The 26,886-nt window shown below is 36.6% G+C and overlaps 1 protein-coding gene across 1 annotated transcript in view; it reads right to left on the bottom strand.

Annotated features, from left to right (window-relative positions):
• Window positions 1–26,886, bottom strand: part of RNGTT (RNA guanylyltransferase and 5'-phosphatase) — a 179,758-nt gene that overhangs the window by 75,607 nt on the left and 77,265 nt on the right. The window contains 1 exon segment of the mRNA XM_010707638.2: window positions 13,042–13,110. Coding sequence (XP_010705940.1) covers window positions 13,042–13,110 — 69 coding nt within the window.

Here is a 26,886-nt window from a genome sequence, read left to right as displayed (position 1 = left end):
ATTTATACAATTTTCTCAAGATCAAAAGAGTAAATCTAACCAGTGGAACACAGCATGTACTCCACAATCCTTTGGCTTTCCTAGTAGCAAGCTGAAGTGCTTGGAGTTGAAAAACAGACAAAAAAAAAAAAAGGAAAATAAAGGAAAAAAAAAGGTACACTAAAATACACCAGCACATATATTCTCTTTTAAGTGGTCTGCTACAAAACTAATACAATTAAAAACTGCATTTTGAGGAGAGCAATTTGGATAACAAGAAAGGAAAACTCCTCGTACAGGGGGGAAAAAAGAGCACACTATAGGAGAAAATGGAAGGGGCCTGCCCATTCTTGGTGAGAAATTAATCCTTGCAATTCTGACTTAGGAACAAGAAAGTCAGCAGCTCTAGGAAACTGCCAAGAATCTGTATGGCAGAACTATTTCCTGAGCACTGCAAGTAGATGGAAAAGAAGTGTAGGCTGTTTTTAAAGAAGCCATTCAGAGAACTTGATTAGTTGCTGTCCACAGAGAGGGGTATTCTCACATTGAAAGTAGTGGTTCTGATATTGGTTGTTCATCTTGTCTCATCACCAGTTTGAAAACTCTACAAAACAACAGATTTGGCCACATAAGACTTTTCACCCCTTTACTATTGAGTATGACCATACAAATGTTGGTTGGAACATAACACAAGTTCGGCTTTGAAGAGTGGGACTGAGCAACTGCAAAGAACCTTGTCCAGCTTCTCTGCAGCTCGCAGGCATCTTCCATTCTGTCACTGGCAGAACAGTTTCAGATGGTTCCCAACGTCAGCCAATTTTTCCCCTATCCTGTTTTCTCTCCTTTAATTATACCACATGTCAAACTGTTCATGTAGCTATGCTCTTAGCAGGCAAACAGCTGAAGTTGCAGAGAATTAGAGGAAGAGGTAGATGACAATGATTGGCAAACCACAATGGTAACAAGTTTAGCAGTTTTAACGTTGCTACAAACAATGATGGGGAACAGAGATTCAGCACAGCTGTTTTATGAGCAGAAATATAATGCTTTTAAAAGACAGAATTGTGTTTGTTAAGCAAGTGAGCTGTTCTTCATAGGGTGAATTTACCTATATCCGTAAGTGAATACTGAAATGTCCAATGAGTGGTCACCGAGCAGTTCTAGCAGAAGCAGACAAACTGGAACAGCTTTGCAAACATGTCTTCTTATCTGATAGATCTCTAAGAGGTTTTTCAGCTTACTTATTTTCCCATATGTCCTTTTTGCAACTGTCTTAAAAAGACTGAGTCCTTCCTCTAGAACATAAAGCTGAGTAGCTCTGTTACAGCTGAGAACAATGTAGAAAACATCATTGTTGATTCAAGTAGGAATCAACAACAATGTTTGGAACATACTTTACAAACTCTGTCACCTCAAGATCAATCAAATTTAACATTAAGGAGTACTTGTCACCAATATCTTTCCAATGCAAGTGCTAGCAAAACGCAAAGGGATGACAGTGAGCATGCTTGTATGACTCTGAGCCTGTAAGCTGGATTTCTATGAGAAAGCATCACATTTGTGAAATAACTTTAATGGAATCCTTCAAAAATGTTCTTAGAATAGTGAGAGAGGAAAGGTACAGCCATGGTAGCAAAGTGAACAAATCTACCTGTCATCAATTCAGCACGCATTCAATAGAGGATAACATACTTGCATACTCACATTGAGTCACACCTCTCTGTTGAAACTGGGAACAGTACCTGCTCATTTTTTAAGCTGTCTCATAAAAGTCATTTCTGTTGTATACAGAAGTATATTCCTCCTCAACAGAAGGAGTGCATGACTTTTATAGACCAGAAAAATTCAGAAAACTTTTTTCTTGATGTAAAACAAACAAATTTAAAGTCTGGACAAAGAACTTGAACCTTATAGTTAGCTGATGTGGAATCAGAGGTACTGGTTTTGGCATGGAAGATGCAGAAGTTACGCTCAAGTGGAAACCAAAGACATCTTGGCTTTAAAAACAAAACAACAAACTTATTACAATGACTGTGATAAAAGCTGAGGGAGGATACTACATGAAGTACCAATGCCTTTTTACCAAAATCATAATAGAGCTGGACCAACGCTGTGGTTGCATTAGACAGACAATTCTTAGATGTTTATGCTGATTAGATTATTTAGCCCGTGGCTGCTTGTGGATTTGTGCTTCAAAAATGTGAAACAGGGAAAACGTCTGAAAAGAACAGAGATTCAGAGGGATATCGGCTCAGGTGTAGACACTCATTTATAAGTGTTGCAAACAGTCGTATGACAGAATAATTTGCCCCAAGAAGGTATCGCAAAGGATTCAAGTTTTACACTCTCACTTGTAACTGGAAAAAAAAATAAAATTAAAAAGACTTCTAGGATGCTAGAAACTGATTCGAAGAGTGGCATACAAAGGGAAGAACAGTCAACAGTTCATTAGGAACAGAAGACAAGTGATTCTGTGTTAGTGATGGCCAAAAATATTGAATAGACCAAACAGCGTTTAACTCTCTGCATCCTTTGTGCAAAAGAGTATAGGATATGCAGCAGCATTCAACAACTAATACACTGCCTAGCTCCCTATATTCAAGTCCCTATTCCCTATATTTAAGTCTGTGCAATCTTGTAGTTGTAACTACATATGTGACTGCAGTCAGAAATTTTCAATAGAAGAAAAATGGAAAAGCTGCTGGCAGATTACGGTGATATTGCCATAATTACTTTCTGAGGAAAAGCAGTAGGAAACCATCTCCCTTATGTATAGCTACCAAACATTTCACACATAAAATCACTTTTTCTTCACCCTAAGGAAAAAAAAAAAAGGCTTTTGCAATTCACCCCTCGGCCAATAACTAATTCTTAAATAGTAAACTATGTCACAACTTGATTTAAAATTTTTCTGCTCTTCAAAACTCCACTTCAGTACACTGTAGATCGCATAATATAAAGCCATTACCCAAAATAAGTAATATTCCTCTTTTGTTCTTTACTAGCTGTGGATTTTCTTTTAAATTAATCAAAATGTATGTAAGCAGAGCACTTTAATTCAGTTTAGAACTGAGCTGGAATACTTAAATATTTAAACTAGTCAGAAATATTAAAAAAAAAAAACAACAAGCAACTTGCCTGCTGGATGCTAAAAGTTTTAATAACTTTTTTCCTCCTTTTTTTTTTTTCTTCTGATCAGTCCAGTCACCATCAATCTTCCTAAGAAGTCAGTTCATTTAGTTCACTAGTATGTTTGCAGAGAGATACTGAAGACCTTTACAAACAATGGAATAATCTACCAAACATGACAGAGGACAAAACCATATTTCTTTTGAAGGCCTAGCAAAATATGCAAGCAAATGTCATGGAAACAGAAGCTCTCTCCATGGTAACATCATTCCTGGGATGGCAGCTAACCACCCTCATTTCTAGCATGCTCCAAGATGTGGTATTAACTTAGTACCAGTTTTCATTTTAGTGGATTTCTGCAACATTCCATATATCCAGTAGCTGTAAAGTATTAATAAAAAGAGTATTAGTTCAGAAGCATTTAATGTTAAAACCAAAGCAGAATACAAGGGCAAACTGATTAACTGCAATAAGACAAGTCTCAGTAAAGAACAATTATATTACAGCTGTTTCCCATTATACCATCTGACTCACACTACAGTACTCAGATATGCAAATATCTTGCACGAATTGCACAGTAGGAACCATAGTATATTAGAGCACAATTCATAATTGCAGCTAAGTAATCCATATTACCTGCCTTTATATAGAAGTTCCAATTTTTACCAACCAACTTCCGCAACCAAAACTCAAAACTTGCTGAAGACTCTTAGGTCCACTGCAGCTGCTCTCCACAGAGATGGACCAGCTTCGTGCACAGAAAGCAGAGCCACACAAATTATTTCCAATGAATAATTTATTTGACAAATTAGGTCCACTTCATGAAGCATCTGTAAGCAGCTCGAGACAGACAAAACCTACTATCCGAATTCATCCTGCACCAATGCTTGCCAAACATTTTCCAATCTGACCGACACTAAAAGTTTCACTTCTGATTGTTACTAGATAAAAGTCAGATGACATTACATGCCCATACATACAAGACACTGAAATGGATCAGCGGTAGAAGCATGTGAGAAAAGAAATACATTTCCCATAATATTTTTGCAAGTAAAATACTCGGTCTTACATAAACATTTAAAGTAAGCATAGAAAATGCAGTGCATCTTGCAGAAGTTTTGAACAAATATTCACAAAAATAGTCTACCTGGTTGTTCTGGTCCATGTATACAAGATATGAGAAGCGGAGTCATATCTCTTTTCAGGTTCAAATATTTCAATGAGATGTAAAGCTTAAATCAAAATCTCTAACAATAAGGAAAGCATCAAGACTGTATTACTTAAGTTTCTGAAAATATGAAAAAAATGTAATTGCACCTGTCATATTAAAAATTATGTAAAAAATTATTAGTTTTCAGCTAATTCAGCTGCTAAGACTATTGCATAGGGACATTCTGCCTAAAAACTAGCAAAAATTGACATCTGCCACTTCTCTCCAAGTAAACTTTGTATCCACCCTCTTTGCTTATCACAAAATGCAGACACATCATTTAAAACATATTTAGATAGAAACTGTGAGCGTTACATTTGATATATCAGGACACAAAAGGAACCTGAGACACAACCCTGAGATACGGTTGATTCTGTACAAAGAATCCTGTACATAGTAAATCTTTCTCACCTATTCTGAGCTCATCCTACGACTGCTGAATCCTGTTATCAATTTACCATTAACAATGGAATATTTCCAAAACTACTTTGCATTATCTTTTATTCTCCTGTTGTTTTATTTCTTCATTGCTAGCAGAAGCCATGTTTTCACTTAATAATGGCAACATCAATTTACAGTCTGACAAATCCCTAAGACACATATTTTAATTGCTTTCACAAGTTGAGAGTTCTCTCTAGAGAACCCCGTTTTGCATAAAATACATTTTATTTCAGTAGTTGGATCTTCTTGGGATTTCCAGTGATCATTGTTTGGAAACAAACTAACTTTGTCAGTTCAAACTTGTCAAAACTTTCAAATAGCATCTTGCAAGTGTACTAATTGCTTCTTTTAATAGGCAATTCAAAGTACACAGAACATCCTCATTTCTGAAGTCCAGGATGCTACCAGCTAAGATTTTTACTTTTACCATTTCAGAACCAGCAGACAGATCCCAGCAGTACATTCCTTTGTCTTGGTGGAAAGCTTCCACATGAAGAAAATTATCTTTAATTTCATTTCAGAAACATAACTACCAGCATTAAGAGAAAATAAGACTAAGTTTATCTGTAATAAAGATGGTGGTAGTGTTCATTGGCTTTGTATACCTGACTTCTACAGTTCTGGCATGAAGCCCAGCAGTGCCCTTCCAGCTCTATACTTAGAAGCACATAACCTGCATGATACAATCATATCTAAATTGTTTAGAGGAAGACTGAATGGAATTTTCTTGAAAAACAACTGACAGCTTTCATATTAAGCTCAAGACTTGTAGTTTCCAAATGCTCCACTCTAATGGACCTTTTTATTATTTTGGAAGTGTTGAAGACTAAAACAGCTGACAAATGGAATTACTAAGGAAATTAAAAATACTAGACGCCAAAATGAGATCAAATTATCACAACACTGTTCTGTTGTACCTCCTTAATAGTATATAATTTAGCAGACATCTCAGCCTTGCACAGCTTTCTGTGAGCTATGAGGAGCATAGCATGTTCTGCACAGTATGCAGCCTAATATGTTATCAAATACATACAGCTACATTTCAAGATTTATCTGATAATGCATGTTATAAACTAAAAGATGTAAGTCAATAAGTGTAAAAATTCAGTTACTCATTTTGGATATTGATCCTCCATTTTCAAATTTACTATGTGTAAGAACAGAGAGTGTGAACATTTCAAATTATGAATGAGAGCAACGCAAAATATATCATCCTAATTTTTAAAGACTGCGTCTTACATTAACAGCACTTTGACCATCCAGATACCAAAATGTAAGTGTCAGCATTTCTCTGAAAACAAGCCTGCTTGCCCAAATCTCAAGTTTATAGATAATCTTCCTGGTATATTAGGATATTGCCCACTCTGAAAACAGCAGGATGAAGATCTACCTAAATATTCTGCCTTAGCCTGATACAAACCACTGTTTTTATGACACTGCTCTGCCCCCAACAAAGAAAAAATAAGAACATTTTATTAAGGATCTTCATCAAAATGTAAGAAACCTGTTGGCTGTCTTGTTCTAGCATGCACAGGAGAAAGTTATGGGAGAAAACAACTGCAACAAGGTAGTTCAAGGTACTTTCCTAAAATCTTTTCAATTGGAGTAAAAGGTTAGATGAATTGTACGTGAGGTATTCTATTTGTTGATATCTATTCAAGCATATGAAGAAAAGAGACTGTTGCTGAAATACTTTCCACTGTGCATTCCAGTTTGCAAGTTACTACTACTCTATCAACTTCTCAGCAGTGGTAAGAGTCTGTAAGATACAGGATGAGTAGGAGCACTGCCATGGAGACAACCGATCATTCATGGCTGCCTATGTCAAGAATCAAGAGTTGAATTGACTTCTAAGATGATTTAATAAAGAATCCTCACTGATTCAAAGCAGATTATTTCCTAGACTTCTCTTTCCAGTGATAAAATTGAGTTTTGTTTTTCAAAGCTGATCCATGATAATTTGTGTAATACAAGCTTAGTCTCTTAAAAGCAGGTATGTTTTGTTAAGGGTGAATAATTGCTTTGGAATTCTCACCTGAGCATCTTGTTTATAACACACACACTTAACGTTTATTTCTTGTAGCTACAAAATGTGCAACCAGACACAGGGGAGTGTGAAGGAAGCACGCTCCACAAGCTCCTTGGAAGGACTTTGAGACAAAGAAGCTATGCAAAAAATCAACTTTGAAAGCCTTGGCAATTAATGATTCTGCTTATCCCAACAAAATATACATTTCTCAACATCTAGCAGCATCTAGAAAGAGAGTATTTAAGACAATCTCTCAAATGATACATACAGACATCATTATATTATGATATTTTGGCAATCCTGAGGCTGACCAGTACACATAACATAAAGTATAAGAAATAGATCTTTCCTGCTTAATGCCGTTGTCAGGCCCAGTGGTTAAAATGTGCAACAGAAGTTCAAGAACCTGTTTAGATAGCTACTGAAAATTAGATTTATCACTTGGGAAATCAGAGAATATCAGGTGCCATAGGTCTTAAGCAAACAAATGAGATAACATACCAATTAGAATTAACACCTCCCTTAGGTAATCAGACTTAAGTCACTGACATCTACTCAAACATTTCAAAAAAAAAAAAAAAAAGGAAGTCAGGTTAAACAATTTTGGCTAATAGCATATACATTTGCTTCTCTAAATGTACCAGCAAACCAACAGAAGAAATTTAAGCACAGAAAACCTCACTATGGCATTTTCTTATTCTATTCAGAACTAAAAATAACAGTGTCTGCTCCTCTCTGGTCATGTTTTGACAAATGTGGATGCTATGAGTTTGTACTGGTAAGAAATCATCAAATTTCTTGAGGAGTCAATTACTTCAGGAAATCATGGAAGTTTACTGTGTTTGAAAAATCACAGCACTTTTATCTAGGATTCTAACAATTCAATTAAGTGAGACTTAATTAGTTTAATTAGATGCTACTCATTAACATTTCCACTGCTACTTTTCCTTAATTTTCAAGTTTTTTCTAATTTCTAGTTTTTTTGATTTTCAAAAAAGGTATAAAACAAATCATCTCAAGAAAGCCAAGCAGAACTGAACTGGTATAAAAATATTTCTTGTATAGTCACAGAAAAAATAAACTCAAAAGAAATAGTGTATTGCCAAATACATTTTAGTACATTCATAAAGCATATGATAGGATGGTATATTTGCGATATGGCTAGCAATTTAAGAGACAAACTGCTATGAACATTGCCATGGAAATTGAGTATAACAACTATTCATAGGCAGAAAGAAGTTGTAAAGCTCAGTGGTACTTCAGGAGATTGACAGCAAATTCTCTGTGAAAGGAAAACCTGCAGCAGCACAAAAAGTGCAAAAACATGTTATGACTGTTCCTAAATCTTTATACAACAGCACTGATACACCAAGACTACATGTGGGTCTATCTGAAGCCACTACTTGTATTGCAGTAGAAATACTTAACAATAACTGATGCCCTGTCACTTGTAGACATGATGTTCAATCTTCAAATACAGGTCAACAACTGACTTGGTATACATTTAAAAATTTGCAGAGGATCCAACAAAACACATTGTGGAAGGAAACGCTTACCAATTATACAGGATTTTTTTTTTTTTTTTTTTTAGGAGAAACTGGCATTGCTTAATGAAACAAAACATGGCCTTTAAGAAGTATTTCATTTGGTAGTGTCTCGCTGATAGCTCATTTAATGTTAGCTTCAGAGATGTCTGGGTAAACTTTTATAAGGACAGAAAAGAATAACAGCTACTGTGCAATCATAATAGGACAAATAATTAACAGGCAACCAAGCACTTCAGACCACCATGAAGTCTGCCAAGGGAAAGGAAGTAAGATGTACTGAAAACTCATTCAGTGTTACCCAGTAATAAAAATCTGTTCATTATTCTCCTTTCATTTTCAAGGCTAAGCTTTTTGTTAGTATTCAATACTGAGAGTTATGAGTTAAATAATTCAGCCATTCTTTAAAGTAAACTTCATCTTAAAACAGAGTTCAGTAGCTGTCCCCTTCTTCCTTCACTGAAGTCACCCTGAACTCACACAACCGGACTTCACTCCTAATCCAAAATAAGAACACAGAAGTACAAAACAGAAATCAGCCTGAGCCAAAACAATCAGTGAGCTCAGGAGGCAAAAAAGGCGAAAGAGACAGTAAGTTCTGATACCAGCTTTCCACAATCAGTGAGCTTCTTTAGGCCTTCCTAACTGATGGCCACCTAGCCTTCTTTTAGGCTGCTGAAGTAATAAAATAATTCTTATATCCTCTTCCCAAGCAAGGTAAAGTAATAGTTCTAGCCAGCAAAAGATCAGTTATTAAGAAATTACTAGCAGAAAAATTAGATAGTTGCAGGCAGATACCTGGCTGAAAGCATGATTTGTAAGGCTGATAACAGAAGTAATTTCACTGATGAGTGGGTAAAGGTCAGAGCCGATTCTGCCATCAAAAGATAAGAGGCAATTTTTGATATTTTCAATAAAACCACACAGGTTGGCAAACCACAAGCTTTCTAAAACATGCGTGTGGTCTTGATTGCTGTTTTGAAACAATCTTTCAGAAACAATGGTTGAAAGCTTCCAATCTTATTCACAACTTACAAATTGTTCTACAAGTTGTTTGGTTTTTGCTTGCAAACTAATCTGCTCATTGTCTGGGGCACAATCATTGGGCAACATACCTGTCCATGAAGTTTCCTGCTGGCCTGTTTCACTCCTCCTAATTAGCACTTAGCTTCGGTCCCTGCTCTGCCCACCTGTTACATGTAGAGGGATCAGAAAGCTGATCAAATGGAATGGAGCTGACTTAACTGTACAGGAGTTTTATCAGGAGCATCTTAAATGGATAGAAAATGATGTGAGGAAAAGGAGTGTTATGAAGTAAGGACACAAAAGGGAAACCAAAAGAAATGTGGGAAACAGGCTACTGGATAAAGAAGATGCATGGAAAGGAAACAGAGGAAAGGAAGAATACAAAGGGAAGAAGAGAAACAATAGTAAGAAAACATCGTCTTATATTTGTCTTTCATCATGGAGTTGTTAGAGAATGGTTGGTACGATGGGCGTGTGGGGTTTACTGTGACGCACACATCGCATCAAATCACCTACAAAGCATTCTTAAGTTATAAACCAGAAAGAAAATCTCCATCACTTGCAATAAACATACTCTTCTCATGATCTGTGAAAGCTGTGAAGAAGATGGGAGGCTTCTGTCACTGTTTTTCAATTGTCATCGTGGAACTAAAGCCCTTCTCATACCCTGGGTAATACACAAGATGAATAACAACTCAAGTGGTGAATTAAGTAGGAAAAATAATGCACTATAGTATGATCATGTAAAACAAACTAAACTGACAGAAAATGACCTCTTTTCTCCTTAATGCTGTTTCTACCATCACCAGACATAACACAAAACAAATTTCTGCTTCAGTACAAGAAACTCGTTATTCATAACGAGTTTACACAGAAAGACTACCAAAAGATAACAAACTACTTTATACCTAACTAAAACCATAAATTTGGTAGTAAAACATTTCCACAAATCTCTTTTCATCAAGCCTCTTTTCATGACGGTTTCTCAAAACTGAACCAATTCACAAGTACTTCGATGAAAAATCTCTTCAAACTCAGAGCTCTCAGAGGCTGCTGAAATCACTCCTATTAAGAAATCACTGCAGGTATTCTGATTTTTATCATAAGACATAATTAAACCAAAAAGTAACAAAGTATTTTTCTCCATCTGTTTCTACTCCCAATATCAGAGTTGCCTATGCTTGTGAGGAATATATCCATATTCTCTGATCTGGAAACAAGCATCTAAGACCAGAGATGAAGAGAAGCTTCTCTGACTGAACATCGAAAAGACAACAAATAAGATCCACACTCTTATATTAAATAATGAATTAATTTATGTACTCTCATTTAACTACTAAAGGTATGGAAAGTGTTTTAGTGTTTTTCCCCTCAATTTTTCCTGTCTGTAAATGGCCACCTACCATTCTCTGCTGCTTTTTTATCCTTCTTTTGTGATCTTACAATTCACATTGACTTTTGCATTCTTCTTCCTCAAAACGCACATAAGACTTCAGGAGCTCTCAGATGATGTTCCCTAAACTTCCCTGTCTTCCTGTTGATATGCCATGGTCTCTTCACTTGAGACAAACTGTTTTTTATCAAGTTCTCTAAGCCTCGCCTTGACAAAAATTCAGGTCTCTACCTCACTCAACAATAGGTGTCTCTCTCTTAAAAGTGGTATAACACATCACACAACTGCAACTATAATATAAAAAGAAAAATAATTTCAATTATTATTATCAAGGGATCATTTATGCATTATTATATTGTTGCCCTTGTGTTACTACCTATTGCATTTCCTACCACATAGAGTCATAGAATCACAAAGGCAGGAAAAGACCTCCAAGATCATCCAGTCCAACCTTCCACCTACCACCAGTATTTCCCACTGAACCATGTCTCTCAGTACAACATCTAAATGTTTCTTGAACACCCCCTGGCATGGTGACTCCACCACCTCCCTGTGCAGCCCGTTCCAGCACAAGTTTTTCCTAATGTACAACCTGAATCTTTCCTGGTGCAACTTGAGGCTATTCCCTCTAGTTCTATTGCTAGTCACATGGGAAAAGAGGCTGACACCCACCTCACCACAATCTCCCTTCAGGCAGTTGCAGAGCGCGATAAGGTCTCCTCTGATCCTTCTCATCTCCAGACTAAATAATCCCAGTTCGCGTTACAAATAAAATAAAAAAGCACTATCAGCTATCTATATCAGCTTAAACCTTTCCAGTTAATCAGTTTTAGCACTTATTTTACAACAAGTGTACAATAATTTCTTTTACATTGAATATGTTATTTGCATTTTCTCAGCTACAGAAACCACGAGAAAACTGCACACTGCTTAATCTAGGAAAACCACTTTAATAACAAATGCAATGAACTTATGTTTCATAAAACCTGAAATAATGCTGAAATTTGAACATTATATTGGACTAAGCAAATATAACCCATATTTTAAAGATGAAGAACTTTTACAAGCATTTATGCAAGCAAACTGTTGTTTTATTGGGTTATAAATTTCTCAGTATGCTAAATCAGAAAACAAGTTCTAGAAACATAAAACATATCAGATATTACTTTACTGCAGCAGCAAGGATAAAAAACTCACATTCTTCAGACATTTCATTTCAAGTAGAAAATATCATTTCAAAATTAACTACTGTAAATCTCTACAGTTAACCTCTAATATTCAGAAAACTGGTTCTGAGAAGCCTTTACAATTGCTTTAGGTTTTAACAGTATTCTAAGCCATTATCAGAATTTCCTACGCAAGCATGAATTTTCTTTCTCCTACTAGCTTTGCTTTGAATAGTTATATATAAAAAGAAAGTAAGTTTGCGGTCTGGTTATCATTCATTTTGTGGTTAGTTGATGTAGAACTTGCAATAAAGAGTTTAATCTTATTTCCAGATGAGCACATCATTAGCATTGCTTGCTGAGATCAGCAATATGTGAAGTTTGTCAGAAAAATCAGAAAAAGGTTTATCTGGAAAACTGAATACAAGTATTTTCTGTGAGTAATATGAAGGCTAGAGTTCTCTGTCAAACTGCCAGTAGTCAAAATCTATTCCTTTTGCAAGCTAAGAAAAGATGTCAACGTGGATGATGTTACAGTACAGTCTAAACCAACACAAAGTACACACTGCAGTGTGACACTGTACCCAAATCAGTAGTGGCAGGAATGGGTTGGAAGAGCTCCTGCTACTGAATTCCTTTAAAGCCATTTTTCCCGCTTGAGAACTAACTATTTACACTGTTGTTTCTGGATGTCTGCAGTATTTTTGATGACTTCCCCCGCTACAGTTACACATCATTATACTGCCTAAACTTTTTACTAAAATTTTAATGTGTGAAACATCCTTAAGAAAAATAATGCAAGAGCTCAAACCTACGGGTCATGCAGTCAGAAAAAAAATCCTCATTTAGTAGAATACCATATTAGAAACACACAAAAAAAATGTGAGCTGATTTCTGAAAATTATTGCCATGAATTAACCTATGAATTTACAGTCACACATACCATAACTTGAATTGCAATCAGGTGAACTTAAGTTCAGAGGACTGGAAAAATCAGAACCAACTTCAAAAAGTTGTCCTGACCAAATTAAAGATTAAGCAGTAGATGGGAGGATGAAAGGGGAGGGAGGATGAGAATTTCCTTTGGGGTGGAAGGAAGAAAAATCAGTTATTGTGCTACTTACTCCTGTAGGCTGAAATATCAATCCATCCACTTCATGGCTAACTTCTCTAGCAAAGCTTCCTTCCAGGAGCTACAAAATAAAAGAGATTTTATTTTTTTTTTCAATTTTTCCAGAAATAAACATTTTACAGTATTCCACATGAAAGTAGATTATTTCAGGGCATTTTCAAAAATTCTTGTTTTGCAGACTGCTCAACTGTAGCATAACACAGTAACCCAACAACACTACTGCAAAACAACCATCTGAATGGATCTCCCATGTTCCGTTTTACATTCTGAAGATTCTGAATTCCGTATGGATGTGACTACATCCCTTGAGATGCATTTACCATAGGAAAAAAACATCTCCATATGCAAACTAATGAAACTAGCTAGCTAATGGTTAGGAAAATGGATCATATACTTCCATGCTAAATTATGACCTGCTTAAGCAAAAGTAAGTAACTAGTGACTGCTACACTGCTACAATCAACAGATTATAGCAAAAATAACAACTACCAAAATGTAGTTATTACTTTATTTTTAATGTACAGACGAAGAATTTGTCTGAGTTCCAAGTGCTTTTAGTAACAATTGATAAACTCTGACATGTAAGTTACCATACTGTCACGAAATATAGCAAATACAGACATCTGACAATCACAAGCAGTTATAAAAGCAACATTCTGGCCTAGATCGTTAGCTTTGTACCATTGCCTCTGTACAAAGAGCCACTGACTAAATTATTCAAATTAAGTAACAACCTCTGCCCTCAGTAAAGGGCGAAAATATTCAAAGGAGTCAAGAAACAGCATTTGTGTCTTACTGTGGGTTGCAAAAGTCAATGCAGTGAAGTTAAACACTTAACAAATGAAAAGCTTAAACATTTAAATATATATATATATGTGGCCATTAAAATAATAATAAAACATGTTATTTCATCTAAAACTGAAGCTATTTACACAGAATAAGTGATCTGTTTGTTATGAAAACTGTTCACTTTTTTCCATATCCACACAGTTACTGGCATACTTGCAACTGTAATTGCACAAACAAGTACAGCCTTCACCATGGAACTTGTAGATACAGCATAACTGAAAAACACACTTGATGAGAGTACTCCCATATGATAAAGAACTTAAAAATATTTGCTCTGAGTAAGAAGTCTGCCCATGAAACAATGGTTCTCAACGTACAGAACAGATATTTGGAATCTGTAGCACACCTTGATCCATTATCATTTGAAATTTACAACTGGGGCTCACAATTGAATAAATTATCCAATGTTACTCAGATCTTTCATAAACTCATTGTTAATCTTTGCTACAGCACAATACATTGAAAATATTTAAATAAATACTCCCAGAACATTTTTAAAAACCACCATTTTAAAAAATTCTAAACCAGCTAAGTCTTCTGGAGATAACTTTCAATGCTACTGAGGGATGCAGTGCAGTTCCAAAATTTACCAGCCCATGGGAAGTCTGTAATAGGAATATACTTGACATTTTAAAAAAACATATGGTAAAGATTTCATTAAATTCAAGCACCAAAAAAACCTCACTCCAAGTAATTTGGAAAGAAAATCACTGAAAATAAGATACAAATTTAAAATTAGCTATTGCTACACTTTATTAGGTACATTTCCTAAGAAGGGCAACAAGGCTTGTGAAGGGCTTGGAGAATATGCCTTATGAGGAGAGACTGAAGGAACTGGGGCTGTTTAGTCTGGGCAAAAGGAGGCGGAGGGGAGACCTTACTGCTCTCTTCCAATACCTGAATGGTGATTGCAGTGAGGGCAGGGCTGATCTCTTCTCACTGGTGACAGGACGAGGGGAAATGGCCTCAAGTTGCACCAGGGTAAGTTTAGGTTGAATATCAGGAAAAACTTCTTTACAGAAAGGGTTGTTAAGCACTGGAATAGGCTCCCCAGGGAGGTGGTTGAGTCACCAGCCCTGGATGTGTTTAAAAACCATTTGGATGTGGTGCTCAGAGACATGATTTAGCAGAGAGTTGTTAGTTAGGGTAGTTTGGTTAGGCTGTGGTTGGACTTGATGATCTTTAACATCTTTTCCAACATGAGCTATTTTATGATTCTATTTCTATCCAGCTCATTAAAAGACATTAACCAAAGCAGCAAAGCAAACCCCTTCACCTCTGTTTTTGCTTATAATTTCTTAAAGGAACTGTAATTTAAGGACACGTTTACTTTGGTGTTGGAGCTTACATGAAACTGTATCATTTAGACTTTCCCAAAATACAACTTTAGAACATAGAAACATTTTTTCATTTTGCCGCAATCTAGGGTACAGAGTTACTGTTCTATCTGTAGCTCTCTCCACTCTGATCTAACAGAAGTTCTAGAGAATTTCATTACAGCACTACTACAAGTTCATAAAAGAGGTGAAAAGTGCAATTCTAAAAAAAAAAAATTAAAAAAAATCTGTATTTAACATTTCAAAATTACACTCTAGTATTCCTTTTTATTCACCACTCCAACAGAATCAGGAAACTCAAGCGATTGCTTTTTATCAACTTGACATCCAGTTTCAGGAACTGAAGTCATTCTCTTTATTTCAGAGTTCCTCAGTAATCTTAATAATACATCTTTTCTGAAATGTCAATTAGGCATCAAAGACAAAAGAATAAAAATAAGAATTAAAACCAGAATAGATAATTAAAGCCCTTCGTGCTCCTGGCTACCCAGAGTCCATTCTCATTATGTCAATTACAGGTATTACTATTACAGGATTCTAGAAACAAATTTTTATTAAAAAGAATTGGAAAGAAGGGAACAGAAATTTCATCTCAGCTTTTTCCTATATACTATTTCTCAGAATTAAACTTTTCTGAGGTCATCTATGACAAGCAGGACACAAATCTATTGAATACTGCAGAAAGTTTAAACTGACAGGATAATGAGCATAGAAGGAACACATGACATATAAGCAAATATTTCTGACACCAGAAATATAATTGGTGTAAGGCTTTCATATTTATGAACTTTAAATGCAGTTATCTCAGTTTATCTTATACAAAATGATGTACAATTTTCCACACATATTAAAATTCCTAATTAAAGTTGAACAGAACAGTCTTTAATCGGCACCATGATAAATGGCACACCTGCCTGACTGGGATTACTGCCAGGGATCAGATAAAACGCAATGCATCTCAGTGGCATTTTATAAAAGATGGGTAAATGATGCATGCAAGCCAATTCCTCTAGCATGCTATTCCTCATGGTCTCGTGATACACATTTCCACCTGTGAAACTCTTTTTTCACTTCTTGCAGCTTACGGTGAACATGGTAATGAACCATTTATTCATCTCAGAGTTTATTATTTAAAGCTGAATCCAGTTAAAAATAATTGCTATATATAATGACAGCCATATAATAAAAAGAACGGTAGAATCCCATGAAATGACTGGAGCTTTATGAAGACTAAAAGGGTTTCTCTTTGCTCTTTAAGGTCAGAGGTAGCCATACGTCATTAAAAGCATTGCTAACAACGGATGATGCTGATTGTGTTAAATCACTAAGCCAGTCAGTAGAACTTCTAGAGTGGATAACTGAAGAATCATGCTTTAGAGATCTCTCTGCAAATAACAATAAAGAAATCACTTGGCTCCTCTAGCAGGAAAAGGAGAAAAACAACAAAAAACAATTGTATGAATAAATTCCACATAATCCTGGCATTTTTTTTTTATTAATGTTGGTGTAATTCTGAGACAAGGCATGTAATTCTTAGGAGTTTCCAGCTGTAATTTAACTTATATGTTCAATAAGTACTGTGCCTTCTCTTTCTGCTACAAAAAAATCTCATGGCAACTCAACATATTGAGATTCCAAATCACAGTATTGTATCCAGGCCTGAGGCCCCCAGTACAGGAAGGATGCAACACTGTTGGAATGGGTACAGAGGAGGGCCATGAAGATGATCAAAGGACTGGAGCACCTCTCCTATGAAGAAAGATAGAGGGAGTTGGGCTTGTTTCCTTTGGAGAAAAGATGACTGGGGAGACCTCACTGCAGCCTTCCAGTATATAAAGGGAGCTTACAAGCAGAAGGGGGGACGACTTTTACATGGTCTGGTAATGACAGCACAAGGGGAAATGGCTTTAAACTAAAAGAGGAGAAATTTAGGCTAGATGTTAGGAAGAAATGTTTTACTCAGAGGGCAGTGAGGTGCTGGCACAGCTGCTCAGAGAAACTGTGGGTGCCCTATCCCTGTAGGGATGCTGACCCTCAAGGTCAGCTCGGATGGGTACCTGGGCAGCCTGAGCTGGTGGGGGGCAGCTCTGCCCATGGCAGGGGGCTGAAACTGGGTGGGCTTTAAGATCCTCTCCAACTTAGGCCATTCTGTGATTTTATGATATTAATATTTCTGCTAAGTTGTATCGACTTCCTACAATGCGATTTGCCTCGGGTCCTTGCACACAATTATTATGGATATACTATGTCACAAAATGGAAATATTAACAATTTTGTCTGCGTTTCTGACTCAAAACTGATACAGCTTATTCACCTAGTGAAATACTTGGTGATGCAGAAAAGAACCACTTTGGATTTTATAATACAAGACAAAATGCATGCTGATTTGAATGTTTTTTTCCATTTCAGAGTTGCTCTTTGTTCATTCAGTTTTCAGTCAAGCTACAGCAGTTCAGCACACAGCTGCCTTGACACAGTTTTTCACAGCCACCTTCAAGTTGTTGGTCATCTACCTGCTCACTCCATTGGGAAAGCTGGGAAAGGGAATGTAACTTATTCCAAAGACTTAGACAGAAATAAACCACCAATTGAATTGTCAGTTAACTAGAATTTAAAATGCCTTCAAGCACGAGCATCCTGTCATGCCTTGCTTTCCACAGGCAACATCTTAACTGAGGCAAGGTTCAGCCCAACTCAGAGGACGAGCTCTTCATCTGATGATTACAGCCTTCAGCAAGAGACTACAAAATAATTGGCACATCCCGAGAACTGTCAGGTTCTACAGACACAGGTTCATAAATAGTAAATCTCCGTAAAGACACTGCAGATTTTTTTCAAACGTATTATACAGACTTCAGAAAATATCCCGTTGTTACTAGCACCTTATCTGAAAGGAAACAATTATCTTGTCTGTTCTCTAGAAGAGATGGACCACTCTGCTTATAAATGTGGATATTACTTCTGGTTTATTTTACACTGACACATTACATTTGTTTGCCAGTTTCTGTAGTTTTCTGATTTATCAACTCCTTTTTAAATGGCAATTTTCTCAGCAGCCCTCAAAAGTATAATCCTAGAATACTCTTTAATGAGGCTTCAATTTCCCAAGTTCAAAATAATAATTAATTACTTAAACGTTGGTATTTGATGAATGTAAGTCATCCCAGAAAGTTCTACATCCAAAGAGGAATGTTTCCAAATGTATTCATTTAACAACATTCAGTAAAACAGATAAACATATGTGAATTAATGTAATGCATATTGCTACTAAGTATATACATTTTGCTAACTCACAAGATAAACAGATTTTATGTCTATTACTACATTACAGCTGAAGAAAGAATCTCTGAATCACAAATTCAGTTAAAGATTTGTAAAACAAAAATTAACATTTCCATTGGTTAGCATTCCTGGATTTAATTGAAGAGTAAACCAGAATAAAAATACTGAAAACTTGCTTCACAAAACAATTCAGCTTAAAAAATAGGATGGAAATCTGAATCTTCCTTGTTTGGGAACAAAAAAAAACTAGTATCAAGAACAACCTACTGCACATTTCAGAAATCCTTACTTTGAATAACATCAGAAATTCTACAGAATACATTATACAACAAATTGAGTTTAAATGAAAATTACAAAAAGCAGTTGCTCAGATTCATCCCAATGATGACACTCCCAAAACTAATAAATACAACAGAATAATGATGGAGGCATGATTTAAATTATTTACATTATAAACTCCAGCCTTCTAACATATTTTGAAAAGGAAGCCTCCTGAATAATAACAAAACATGCTTGGTGGTGAGGTGTAAGCTTTAAGATGATACCAAGGGTACTCTGTAATGCTTTAAAGTATTACCACTTGCAGCTTCATAATAGATGAGCAGAATTGTCTCTACACGTTAAGGTGAGCTTTAGCTATACTTTCTTTCTTTCTATCCTGAATCTTTCTAGTTCCCCATTCTGCAGCAGTAATTTCTTTTTTATTAAAAATTAAATTAGAGGCAGTATCAAGAATTAAACACGCAGCTTCAGTCCCAAAGTGAAAAAGTACCCAATAATAGCAAGTACCTATACTTGGATGGGGATAGCTTGGTATGTTATTTAATATACATTAACTCAATTTCAAACCTTATACATACTAAAAAATAATTTCAAGAAGTTGTCTACTTCCCATTTTAAGAGAGTTAGAACTCAAAATGAAGCGTTAAGGGAAATTTTGGTTTTAGTTCTTTGATGAAGTCAACATCTGCTGGCACTGAAATTTCTACAAATACATGACAAAGCTTTCCAATCCGTCTTTAATGACTCAGAGGTATGTACAGCTTTGGGAGTTAAAGGGAGTGCATATTTTCTGAAATAAATAAATAAAAACCTCAGGCTATCCATTTCCTTTATTTGGCATACCGTTCCCCCCCACCTAATTTTAGGATTTCAAGTGAAACAGCTGACCCAAAGAAACCCAGTGCAAATTAACAGAAAGGAGAGAGGGGAAGAAGGATCAAAGACGTACCTTTGGCACTGCTTTCTTCCCTCCCTGTCCCAAAGATGACATAGCCTAGATCATCAGTTTAGATCAACTTTCAGACAGCTAGGAGGAGGCAGAGGAAAAACCCTTTCCTCTCGTGCATATTAACGTGACTCTTCAAGTGATACGCTTCAGTCCCAAGTAATCTTTTGGAAAACTGTCCCGAGTCACAGCATGTAGAGATGGAGAACTTCTGTTAAGTTGCTCCTACTGACTACTACAATTAAGAAAATTCCTCAGCAATTTTTTTCTTGCTTCAACTTTCCTTCCTTGTTCCTCTGCAGATGCTTAGACAGTAACCGAGTCACCCCTCAGATGTTCTTCTGTGCAAAGAAATCAACATCACTTTCCAAAAACTTCACAAGGAGGCAGATGCACCTCTTCAAATACCTTCTCCTCTAAACAGTTACCATTTTTCCCCCCCGATCTACTTAAACCATTCAGCTACACTACAGAGAATATTCCATAAGAGCCATATTAGCAAGAAAAGAAATGCACACCCCATTTTCCTATTGGAAGCCTTTCAAGAACATTTCAGAACGCATCAGCACTTGCCAGAGAAACCATCACACCAGCTGATGGCACACTGCATCTGACTTGCTTGACTCTAAGAGGTTCCTCCTAAGCAACTGGGAAAGTCCCAAAGACACAGTCTGCTGATGCAAATACCAGTAGTGTCTCGTGTATGATTTCATGCTTTTCTCCAAATTGTATATGAAAATGTTCAATAGTGGGTTTTCAATCACCTTAACATGACCTGGTTCATCCTGCATCACTCTCATTACCTAACCAAAATACTATACGCTACTTAAGGTAAGAACAGCATTCTATTAACTGTGCAATGATGTATTAATTGACAAGTAATTTTATAGAAGGGTAAAGTCCAATTTCTCAATTACTCATTGAATTTGTTTATCTTAGAAATTTTGAATTTTGATTTTCTGGGAAACCAGAAATAGGAATGCAAGAAAGAAATCACAGCATGTTAATTAAGAGTATAGTCAAAAACAACAACAACAACAACAACAACAACAAAACCACAGTTCATTCTTACACTAATATTCTAAAAACAAACAAAAATTTATAAACTATTTCTTGGCTTATGCTAATAGTTTAAAACACACATAAAGGAAGGGTAGGATCAAAAATATATATAAACTACCTGAAAAGCTTAAAGCTTCACAGAACAATTACCTAAGTTTATATGCTCTTCAAAAAACAAAGAATATTGTAGAATAACTGCTTCATTTCTATTAAAGCAGTAAAACGATCTACTTTGCCCTAACTGCAAAAGGACCTCAAGAATGAACATTTCAGTTGCTCATTACTTAAAAAGAAATTTCATGCTTCTTGGCCATAAAATCAGCATATTACACAAATTACATGGAAATCTTTAAAAAAATTATACTTAAAGTTCAAATTCTAATTCTCATGCAGCATTCTCTCAAGATGTTAATTCGAGTTCTAAACAGAGAAAAGCTGCATATATATATACACACACACACACATATATATGTGTGTGTATATATATATATATATACACACACACATATATATGTGTGTGTATATATATATATATACACACACACACACACATATATGTGTGTGTGTATATATATATATATATAGTCTATATAAAAGTGTAAGTGTTTAAAGCAATTCATGTTAGCTAATAACTCTGTACTGAACAGGAAGAATAAAAAGTAAACTCCAAAGGCTCATCCATTCAAAAATGCCAAACTATTTTGAACTGTAATCTATGGCAATAGTTCAAACATATTATGATGAAAATTATACCAGATGATTGTAAAGTGACATGGGAACTTTCTCATTTTGTAAGATTAATAAATACATACTTTTTATAAAACACCGTTTTTGGGGAGCCTTTCAGTTTGCTAATTTACTAGTAGCTCTGAATCCAATCCTGCTGCAAGACTAAAAAACTAAAAATAACCTCTTTGCCAAGTTAATCATACAGAACATTTTGGCTCAAAAGACATTAAAAACACCTAATTACTGAAATTGATTTGTTCCCTATACGAATGAAAGCAGATAATAGGAGCAATGTGAGACTGATGTTCACTAATATGATCAAGAGACTAATTATTATCCATGAATCATTTGTAGCATTCAAAACTTGATTAATGTCAGGTCAAGTTTAACATGTGATAGGTTTTATTAGTAATGCTCTGCTATCCCACAGCTTGTCAGTTTAAGCGAATGCCATCTGTTACATAGAGGAATAGCCAAGAGTCCAAACAAAAGCACAGTGGATACAACTGGTCATTGACGACATTTTAATAATTCCATAAGGGAGCTACGCTAATAATTTGTAGTGCAGTAGACAAGAATCCAACACAAAAGCACCTGGTAAAGATAGGACGTTAATCACCCAGAGAGTTAGTCTGTTAAGTACGCTTTGATCATTTTAAGCTTGACCAAAGGAATGTCACAATTTGATCAATCTCCAGTAGCAACAATTCTGTTGCAAGTGGAAAAAAATCTGTTGTGAGAGCATGCACACCTTCCTCTCAATAGTCTATTGTCACCCTCAGAGTGCATTCTTGTATGGAATACAGCATGCTATCCTTTAAATCATCAGTCATGATATTCATAGAATCATAGAATTTTCCAAGTTGGAAGGGACCAACAAGGATCACTGAGTCCAACTCCTGGCTCCACGTAGGACCACCCAACATTCAAACCCTATATACACTGGATGTACCATCCAGAAGGATACTGTGAGAAACAGTACTGAAAGCTTTGATGAACTCCAAAGAGACAACAACAACTGGCTTCCTTCCCTTGGTAAACTAGGTAGATAACTGTCATAAAAAGACATCAAGTTTGTTAAATATTCACCTTGGGAACCTGTGCTAGCTGTGACCAATGATTGCATAGTCTTTCAGGTGTTGTTGAGTAACTCCTAGAATAACCTTTTCTACAATTTTGCCAGGGACCAAAGACTGACAGGCCTTTCCTCTGAAGGATTAACCAGCTCCTGGAGTGATATGCTGGCATCTGTACCAACTGATCTGCAGCTCCTACTTGCTTCAATGACCCAGTACCCAAAGATCCATAGCCCCCTAGACTCAGGGTTTTCTGACATGCCTGGAGAGGTGACAGAGGCACATAGAACATAGTGATTTAAGTTGTGGGTAGCACTTCTGCCTACTGCACACACTGTTCACTTATAAGAGGCTGTATTAAACACTGAGTGCAGTCATCAAGGAGGTTCCATCCTGCAATTGCTTTCCTTTTTGTACCTCTCAAACTTTAAGGTATTGGGATGGATTTTTTTTTTTGTGTGTGTGTGTGTGTGTGTGTGTGTTGTACTTCTTAGAGTGTTTTTTGGTGTGTTTTTTTGTTTGTTTGTTCTTATCAAAAATGTGCTATAAAGAACTCCTCTGCATCCTGCTCAGATGCACCCTTTGCATTGCAACAAGTGACATATATCGCTGGGCTTTGACCCACTACCTATTTTAAAGTCAGCTAGGCTCTCTGCCAACCAGCAGTCAGAACTAGCCCTTCACCCCTCCACTTCTAGCACTTTGAAAAGATAACAGGATAGCACAGGTTGTCATAAGACAGGTACGACAGTCAGCTGCCCACAGCCTGACGTAATGAAAAACCCAAATGGGTGAACTGCCAAAGATGGGTGAGAGCTGCACTGTCCTGGAAACTGAAGGCAAGAGACCTCAAGGCACTTCCAAATGAAGATCTTTCTGCTTCAATTACATCTGATTCCTTTTCATATAGGCTGCTTCAAGGCAAGGGAAGGGCATAGATCATCTATCTCATGCCACTTGTTGTAATCAGCTGCTAATCTCACTGGAACTAATGGATTCACTGGGCACAGCATGTGAGTATATATAAAAATAGAGAAGACATGACTAAAAAGATGAGAACTTGCATATGCCTCATCTGCTGTAAGGCACTCAACCCTGCTCAGTTCCAGCAGACTTATGGGGAAACACAAGCTGCATGCAGCTGGATGAACTGGGTCTGGTTAGCCATACATTGACTCTTTGATGTCTTCCTTTGAACCAACCACTGAAAACTTAGTCAAACACAGATGGAGACAATAAACAAAACTATCTTACAGTATCATTTCTTCCCACTCTCTTTCTTCTCAGACTTAATAAAGAGATATCAGACTTATAGGATCGTCTCTCCTTCCTATGCATCAATGAAAGTGTAATTCGAGTACACATGCCCCTAACTAACAGCTCACGTAGTGACAAAATGCTAGGAGACAATGAAACAAATTCACGTTCCACAAGAAAATACATACTAACAGTTACTTACGTGTTGTATTAATAACTGCAAGAAAAAATCGCCTGCAATAGGCTCACTTCATGAGTTTCCCAGCACTTCATGGGTAGGGAGCTTTTTCAGCAGTCATTTCCCCTGTGTACAGCACATTCACAGCTCCTGCAGCATGACAGGAGCTGATCTGTTATAAATCTCACCTGGTCACTCCATGAAACCTTCACAAGCTCTCCACTACTAATAGCAGGAGCAGCAAGGCTGAAGTAACATGAAGAGGCAGTGGGCAGGTGCATGCACAGAGAGAAAGGAGTGACCTCATTCCATCTGGGTTTGCTCTTGCACCTGCGTACTCTCCTCTAATCTAGTTAGAATTTTAGCAGGAGAACTGACAGAAACATTTATTTACCACACAACTACAACAGCCCTTTCAGATGTATTACAAATATGTTCTCCTCTGATGGCTCTCTTGTACTCAAAGTAGATAAAGCTGAAAAGACAGGATTCAGGCTGCCACTAGCATGATCTGTATTTCAAGTCTGTTTTAGCTTTGTTTTCTGGCTAGAGCAGGGATTCCAAAGATTCCTTGATGTCTCCACATATATGCTAAGTGCTCGGAAGATTTGATGGTAGTAGGCCACAGATAAAAAACAACACTGTCATTAAAAAAAAAAAAAAAACACATAGCTACTATACAGCTTTTTACTTCATCATTTGCACATGTAATTTCATAGCTCATGACTTAAAGCAACCCAAAGTAACAATGCCTGTGCATTTGCATTCTAACTAGTGACATGACTCTTCATTGATTGTCTTTCAGAAGAGCAGTTCTGGCAGGAAAGTCTCTACCAGAACCTACCTATTCATTCAAGAACAGGGAGGAAACAAACATTACTGTTGATATTCATGTAACAGGGAAAGAGCAGCACCCACAAACAAGAAAGTCAGAGACTGATCCCTGTCTGCAGCCTGCTTTATGTCCATCATTGAGGCAACTCCCAGCAAAAACAAGCACCACCTCCCCCACCACCCCTCCACTGGATGCTTAGTACCTTCCCAGCCCCCGTTAGAACTGCTGCTAGTTTCACAGAAGAGTGTTATCTGCTTTTGTCACAGAGGACTTAAGAGAAATCATACATGTCACTGGAAACCTGCTTCTTAATCTTCTCTAGTAGCTCTCTAAAAGATGCAAGGAAAAGCCACTTCCAGCCAGAAAATTAGCTAAATGTTACTGCAGTCTGCAATGGGATTGCAACCTCTGACAGTGAAAAGGTGAAACCACCACATTATGTTGAGTTCATTATCCACCCGCATGGGAAAAAATGCTGCAGTGAACAACACTAAAACAAACTGCAGTGGGGGAAGGGAACCAAGTTTGATGGTTTTATCTATTGTTTTAATCCGGTTTTGGTTTTACAACTGATTTATTAACTGTCATCTGCAAGGATGCTACTAATGGTGGCCGTATGCTTTGTTCCTTACTATTTGAACACGGACATTCTGCAAAGAGGTAGAGAGAACACCACAAGAAGAGTCCCACTGAGCTATCAGCAGTTTGCTGCTTCTGCTTGAGCAAATCCAAAGGTCATGCACCTAATATATTCAAAACAATACCCAAGAATAACAAGAGTGCTATGCGTGTTAATGCTTGATTTGACAGCACATCTGCATTACTGAATTCAAAATAAGCATTAGGCATTTCTCCCTGTCAATCTCTTCTCAGAAGCACAATTGAGAAATTGACATCAATTACCTAAGATGTTTTCAAATGCTTCTTTCAAATAAGAGAAATAGGCTGCTACAAGAAAGTTTAATTGACTTTTGTGGTAGCCTCAAAATGGGATAAACATGGATTTTTCAAGGCTAAGAAGGAATACTATGGCTAAACAGCAATAAGCTTTCATGTTTATTTTACCTGATGAAGAAACAGAGCACAGCGTAACTGTTTAAGTTACTCTGCTCTTTCCAATTTTCTATTCCGACTTGCAATGTACCATCAGTTTCTTCTTTTAAGGGTTGGGACTTTGTCCACATCCTTTTCCCCTCCAATCACCATCATCCCTGAGTGATAACTGCCAGGAATTGTACGTATACCTGCCTGAAACTAGAATCCCATAGGAGTTAGAAGGTGCCACCAGCAATTCTTAGGTCTATTTATAAATATGTTACTGTATGGATGGCAGAGACACTATAAAGTCTTCGTAATCCTACATCCTCCACAGAACAAGATTCTACCCACTAATGCTAGGAAGCTCCTCTCTGGTTTTGATCAAATATAACACCGACCAAAGTTCTTCTGACATCAAAAGAAACAGACATTGAGCTGAGTAGGAGACCTTACAAATATGGCAAAGTACATTCATGCTCTAAATGATTTTCAAATGTTGTAAGTCTGATAGCATTTATTTGTCATCTAGCCCCTGCATAAACTGCTATAGCATAATCTGGTCTCTGGTTGTCAAGGACTTAGATAGGCATGTTTTAATTAAATCAGATAATTAAGGATCATGTTTTATTAGGCATTTCCACTAAGACTCACGAACAATGCCAATTATGCAAGCGTGTACACACAATAATTCAATTAGCTATAAAATGTATACTTAAGAAAACAAAATCTGTGCACCTTTACTACTATAATGCCTGATTCAAACCCAGATACTGTATTCCACCAGGCCTCAACACAGTGATTTTAACACAAAATATTGTTACCACTGTATCTCGGATATTTAAAAACAACTGATCTTTCTGCTATGCAATGGCACATAAGGGCTTAGTTTGCTATGAAGTTGAATTAAGACTTGCCATGTTATGGCCTTAAGAATAAAACACTACAATTTAGTAATTCTTAATATTA

This window comes from Meleagris gallopavo, chromosome 2 (assembly GCF_000146605.3).
Source record: "Meleagris gallopavo isolate NT-WF06-2002-E0010 breed Aviagen turkey brand Nicholas breeding stock chromosome 2, Turkey_5.1, whole genome shotgun sequence".
Taxonomy (NCBI): domain Eukaryota; kingdom Metazoa; phylum Chordata; class Aves; order Galliformes; family Phasianidae; genus Meleagris; species Meleagris gallopavo.
The sequence above is the reverse complement of the archived record's forward strand: the minus strand, read 5'-3'. Positions and strand labels throughout refer to the sequence as shown.